The sequence below is a fragment of the Crassostrea angulata genome, chromosome 3 (assembly GCF_025612915.1).
Source record: "Crassostrea angulata isolate pt1a10 chromosome 3, ASM2561291v2, whole genome shotgun sequence".
NCBI classification, from domain to species: domain Eukaryota; kingdom Metazoa; phylum Mollusca; class Bivalvia; order Ostreida; family Ostreidae; genus Magallana; species Magallana angulata.
Window position 1 is genome coordinate 22586993 of NC_069113.1, and position 6136 is coordinate 22593128.

Sequence of the window (6136 nt, forward strand, 5' to 3'; positions counted from 1 at the left end):
TGAAATCAACGCCTATATAATTATGAAGCAAAATTTTTAGTATTTAACCGTAGAGAATTGGTTTTTGATTGTTTATACTAAAACAATTATATATAGTCTTCTGATATCGGTCAATACATTTTTTTATAGACCTGATGAGAGTATATCAAACTCGGACTTTGTTCTCGGTTGATATAGTACTCTCATCAAAAGGCTATAATTGCATACATTTTTTTCATTTACTTAAAATGTGTTAAAAGTGGCATATACATGTACGCCAGGGTGATAAATTTATACCCTAATGTTGTTGCATAACATAACATCTGAATATCTATATATACATGTCAATATAAATGCTACTATTGTACTTCTTCAGCAATTACCCGTTTAGTACACGTCACCGATATTTCATACTTGTAGCGTTTCCAGTTTTGGCAGGTTATTGTTCGGTTCAGCCTTGATATTAAATATTACGCTGCTGATAACCTTTGGAACATGTAAAACCTTATCATTGTTTGGCCAGATAGGGTCCAGGTAGGAAGGTCTCCGTATGTATGGCGAATGTTTTCAGTTCTTGAGGAAATGTAAATTATATAAATAATCTAACAATAAAATGTATTCAATTCCCAAACTGTTTCGACGAAAAGTAAAATAGAAATAGAAACATACTTTTGAAGTGCTCATACACTATAACTACTGTGTTGACGGACGTACTTGGTAAAACATTGTCTTTTATAAAACTGTGCTGTTATTTGATTATTGAGTAAAGAAAACATATTAATCCCAAAAAAGAGAGTATGAAGTCAAAACAATTATGATTATGTTTCCAGAGTTAATTCCGACTATGGTACCTCTGTTATTGATTGGATTGTGTGCCACAGTGTAAGTATATTACATATATTATACTTGCAAGCAACTTGTTTGTCTCATACCAATGAAACCAGATGGCAATTAAAGTCTTTATCGCAGTCTGCCGGTCATGTTTTGTTTACACACTTTTTGGGGGGGGGGGGGGGTATGGTTTGCAAAATTTATTTGATTATTGCTGTGTAGCGTTATAATTAGAAACAAGAGGTCAAGTTTGATTTTTTTTTTTATAATGAATAGATGACAAATGAATCAATTTTAAACGACTTGTTTATCTTACGAATTCATGTTTTTTTTTACTAATCGGGTTCGTTTTTCAAAAAATATTCACCAGGCTATTCTCAAGATCTCTTAACCACATAAACCGACAAGTGTATTAAACTATGAAGTGCCGGTAGGGGACGTGTCTTGCTTTTGCAATACTCTCAGAATAATTGGTTTTGGTCGAAGTGTTTATTGAGTTATAAATGTTATTTTTTTATCATACACTCACCCTCATGTGATGTTAGATAGTCCCCTTGGCCTACATAAAGGACACAATGCTGAAACAACTTAAAGGGGCATGGTCACGATTTTGGTCAAATTCTATTTTTCTTTTTTATTATTCACAATGCTTTAGGAATGCATTTCTAATTATAAAATGAAATTTAAGAGTGAGCCGTACATTTATAAGCAAAATACATGGCTCATAATTCTTTGTCATGTAAACAAGGTTCGTGCCCTGTTTTTGTTTACATGGGTTCCATATACCGGTAAAAATTATTTTTCAAGCTAATTTGTCTATCTTCTTATTCATTGTAAGCATAAATAAACAGTTCCCACCATTTAACACATTCAGTTTATGTCTAAAACTGGTATTTTCACTTCAACATTAAAAATGTTAACAAAAGCTTTGTTTACATAGCAAAGAATTTTAAGCTCTGTATCTCGATTATTATAACTCAACGAATGACACTCAAATTTTTGTTGCTTATTAAAAAATGCCTTCCTGATGCATTTGTAACATTAATATCCGGGAAAAAATTTGACCGAAATCATGCCCCTTTAAGTACTCCCTCTCCAAACACAATTTAACATTTTGTGATTTATAGATTTGAATTTTATTGAAATAGCAATGCTTTCTAGTTTCCACATTTAAAAGAAGCACTTGACAATCAAACCTCATGGGAAAAATCCATACATTACACCCCTGCGAATGTTATTGTTATTTAAATTCTAAATCACGTGATTTTATTTGACCCTTTCAGTTTCGCAGTAAAAATCGTGCCTCGTGTTTATAGTCTATTTTAGAGAATCTAGGTACTTGTAGTCAAATATAAATTCGAGAGGTTTATTGATTTTAAACTTTATCTTCATTAATTGGTGGGTAAAATGTGTCCTAGAAATAAATGTGACAATACAAAGATAGTTTTTTTTTCTGCTGTTGCAAAAATTAACATGCGTAGTAGACCCCCCCCCCCCCCCCCCTAAGAATTAATTTTCGATCCGCGCCTGATCTAGTAATAACACTAACAGTGAAACAGACTGTATTATTTTATGCAGAATGTTCCTTGAAAATGGCTCGATATACTAAGTTTTTTTGCAAAACATTCACCCATTATTTTTTTTAAAAACATGGTATTGCACACCACAAGCATCAAACATGGCTATGATTTTTTCAAGCAACCCAATGTTTATATTATCAACCACTCTACACGTGGTTGACACGAACGATAACTCTGTTTCGAGTATCATCGTTTAATTTAAAAAAAAAACCGCTAGATGGTGAAATAAGACATACATCTTAAAAGATGTTGATGTTTTAACATAAATCAAAGTAGGATATGATATGAAAATCGACCAGTACTTACGTATTTTGAGAATATTATCCGAACACTTATACTTCCGCTCGAAATTTCACAGGAACTGAACAAATCTCGGTGAAGTCTCGTGAACTTTCATTCGAGCACCTCTGGATTTATTACATACTTAGCAACGATAAAGAAAACATTCCGAACACATTCGCAGGGGTGATTAGAAAGGAAATGATTTATTCCATGTTTGTATGTAAGGTTAATGATCAGACTAATATTTGATGACTATCTAGAATTTGAATAAAAACATTGATTCTAAAGTTAGATGTTTTATACGCCAAGTCTTTTTTTCAACAACGTACCAACGTTCATTTGCTGACTTACAAACAAAAACATGTTTTCATTCAAAATGATACATATGCTATGTTGATTCTAATTTTGCTAGAATTATAGAGTCTGGGATATGAAAATTTGAGACGTACAATCCTTTACTTGTTACTAAAAGTCGTATTTAAAAATTTTGATACGATTTATTTAAAAAACGTAGATGATGCATTTATTCACAAATTAAACAACAGTTTCCAAATTATACCTATATGGATTTAATTGCTCTTATAGTGTATTTAGATAAAGAAAGATGTTGAATCTTTTTTTTAATATTGAGATTGGATAACATTTATGTACGAACAGGTTTATTATCATTTGTTTTTTCCTTTTTTTGGGGGGGGGGGGTCGCAAAACAAATTTTAAAGTCAACATTAACGTATACGTGATAAGATTCTCTTTCTTTTCTTTCAATGAAATTGAGTCAAAGTTTCTAATCTACATATATATTGTTAAGCTTTTTTTATACAGATTTTTTGTTTGAATTATTAAACTTCTGTTGCAGATCAGCCTATTCTGATGACTGGGACATTTTTACGTACACTCAAGAATGGCCTGTTGCCGTCTGCATAAAGGGTAAAGAGGAGGTAAAGCATTTAACCCGGGGATTTACAGGCTCGAGAATTTATTTATTACATAATGCAGCAGAATTTCGTTCATTTCTATACATTTTTCTGTTAATTAGCACCACACTTGTACTATTCCACCTGGCGTGCAGGGATGGGGAATTCACGGCATGTGGTAAGCATGCTATTTTAATATATACATTATATAATTTATATATTACTATCATTCATTATATTTTAAAATGGAGCAAATTCCCTCCAAAAGTTCACCTGTCCTTGTCTGATACTCAAAAGATAAATCGCAGCTGGGGGAAATATGATAGCAATTTAAAACAGGAAACAGATGTTTTGGTCAATTTGCACATGTCTATATAACACTTTTTGAGGATAACAAGCAAGAGAAAAATAATAGTATGGAAAATTAACATTGAATAAAATAGACAATTATTGAATAAAAACAAAATTGGTGTTTTATGAGTTTGCAAGTTTTTCCTGTTTTTAAAAAATACAGAAATTGATTTTTATTGATCAACTCTGACCAAGTACGTCATACTGATCATTTTCTCTGGGTTTTGTGTATACGTAGCTTAAACCCCGGCTATTCATGGACATGACTGTGTCTGTCTCATTACATTGGAGTTCAGTTTATAATATTCTATTTCACCTATACACCTTACAAACACCTTCAGAAAAAAATTTTGAACTTGAAAGCATTTGGTATTTGCTAAAAAGGCAACCATTGCTGAGCCCTTCACCACAATTTGATATTTACAGGCCAACAAAGACAGGCACAGAAGGACCCACAAGTTGTGGAACGCAGCCGTTCCACGCAGACGCTATCACGGTAACATACAATCTAAACCAAAAAAAAAAACCTGACAGTTAAAATATATGAATATAGATGTATGTGTATACGTCTACTCGGAATTCATCTTTTCAGCCTATTTTGCCGCATTTGAAGATTATGTGGCCAAATATGTACGCCGATACTTCCGTTTATAGCTTTTGGTATGTTTTTAAGATACTGTGCCTTTAATCAAATAAACTAGTGCGACAACATTTGGTTTGTTGAGAGCTCAAAATTCCTCCACATGAAGGATATGACGTCACTAGCATTGTAATATTTTACAGGGAACACGAATGGAGTAAACATGGAACATGCGCCAGTTCCTTGAATGCCACCTCCACTGAGTACAGATACTTTTCTAAAGCTCTCGATCTCTACGCCCGTTTCAATGGACAGACGTGTGTATTTTAAGAGATGGGGTTTAATATTTTAGCTTAACTTTTATATGTTTATTGCAATTATGTAATACAAGATGTTCGCATCAAACTATCGTCTGATAATTATATATTTCTCTGCAGAATTTTGGCCAACCAAGGAATTGTTCCAAGTCAGACCGCAACATATGATGTACGTTTACTTCTTTAAACAAGTGAGACTAAATTCAACAAACATTAAGAGAACATGATATTTCGTTAGTACCCTATCTTATTACTGTAATTGCAGATCAAGACTTCAGAGGCTGCGCTTAAAAAAGAGTTAGGAGTGAACGCTCTAATTCAGTGTACCTATGATCATGTGAGTATTAATAACTCGTAAAAAATATATTATGATCAACACGATTTCGTCGTTAAACTGCTATACGTTATCAGAATTATGCAACTGGAATTGCACCATAATGTATAAAAAGGATATATGATTGTGCAATTCTGTTGTTTTGTGCAGTACTTACTCTAAAAGAGTCACAGTCATAGTTTTTGATATAAAAATATTTTTCATAAAAACCCAACAAAAACGTTCACAAGTAATAGTAACTTAGTTACATAGTTACGTGAATTTACTGTGTATCATTGAATAAGTAAGTAGAGCAATTGCAATTCATAACATAACATATTTTGTGGTTCATCGTTTGGGTTCGGGTTTGTTGTTTAAACGCTATTGATTGATTAAAGCTAAAATGATAAGTTTTTATTATTTGTGCTACGATATATTCAATCTAGAAAAAGAGAAAACTGTCTAGAAGACAATTTATTTTTCAATGTGCTATTTACTGTAGAACACAAGTCGACAGGTCATCTACGAGATCGAGATTTGTTTAAGTAAGAACTTCGAACCCGTAGACTGTTACCCTGATGAAGGGAATAGTTCTGGGAAGAGGAGCCACCACCACCATAAATACAGCAGCCACCCCCATAGTTCCTGTCCGGAGAGTTACGGCTTCTACTACCCACCCATCGACGGGGTTTACAGCAACCCTAATTAATCACATTAAGGAAACTTTTTCTTTTATCAATAAAAAATAATTAAGAGTTTTTGATATCTGTGAAGGGGACGGTAAATATAATGCAACTGCAAAAACAAAACAAAGTTGCGCTACCACACCCAAAAAATCATCAACGCTCATCCCAAATATTGAATGAGAGAAATATGAAAAAAATATCGAAAAATTTGTGTAACAATCACGTTTTATTATATTAGTCGTCTTAACTCAGATTCAGAATAATGATAACATAAAATAACAGTTGAAAAAAGATATATAACAC

General features: G+C 32.7%; 1 protein-coding gene across 2 annotated transcripts; it reads left to right on the top strand.

The window, feature by feature from the left end:
• The first annotated feature begins 487 nt into the window (after nt 1–487).
• On the top strand, nt 488–5905 carry LOC128177255 (ribonuclease Oy-like). 2 transcript variants are annotated; one of them, XM_052843900.1, is made up of 10 exons: nt 488–513; nt 810–861; nt 3529–3610; nt 3709–3764; nt 4364–4433; nt 4530–4597; nt 4721–4834; nt 4955–5003; nt 5100–5171; nt 5650–5905. In XM_052843900.1, the coding sequence occupies exons 2-10, from the start codon at nt 824–826 to the stop codon at nt 5854–5856; spliced, it is 756 nt and encodes a 251-aa protein (XP_052699860.1). In that variant the 5' UTR covers nt 488–513; nt 810–823; the 3' UTR covers nt 5857–5905. The 2 variants fall into 2 exon arrangements, with proteins under 2 accessions (XP_052699860.1, XP_052699859.1); XM_052843899.1 differs by having other exon boundaries at nt 495–527.
• Nucleotides 5906–6136: the final 231 nt, after the last annotated feature.

What these genes read in the sequence shown, in the direction of transcription:
- LOC128177255 (XM_052843900.1), top strand. Translation starts at nt 824, where the DNA reads ATGGTACCTCTGTTATTGATTGGATTGTGTGCCACAGT. An exon ending in GCATAAAGGGTAAAGAGGAG is followed by an intron (nt 3,611 to 3,708) that starts GTAAAGCATTTA and finishes TCTGTTAATTAG; the next exon opens with CACCACACTTGTACTATTCC. An exon ending in TCCACGCAGACGCTATCACG is followed by an intron (nt 4,434 to 4,529) that starts GTAACATACAAT and finishes TCATCTTTTCAG; the next exon opens with CCTATTTTGCCGCATTTGAA.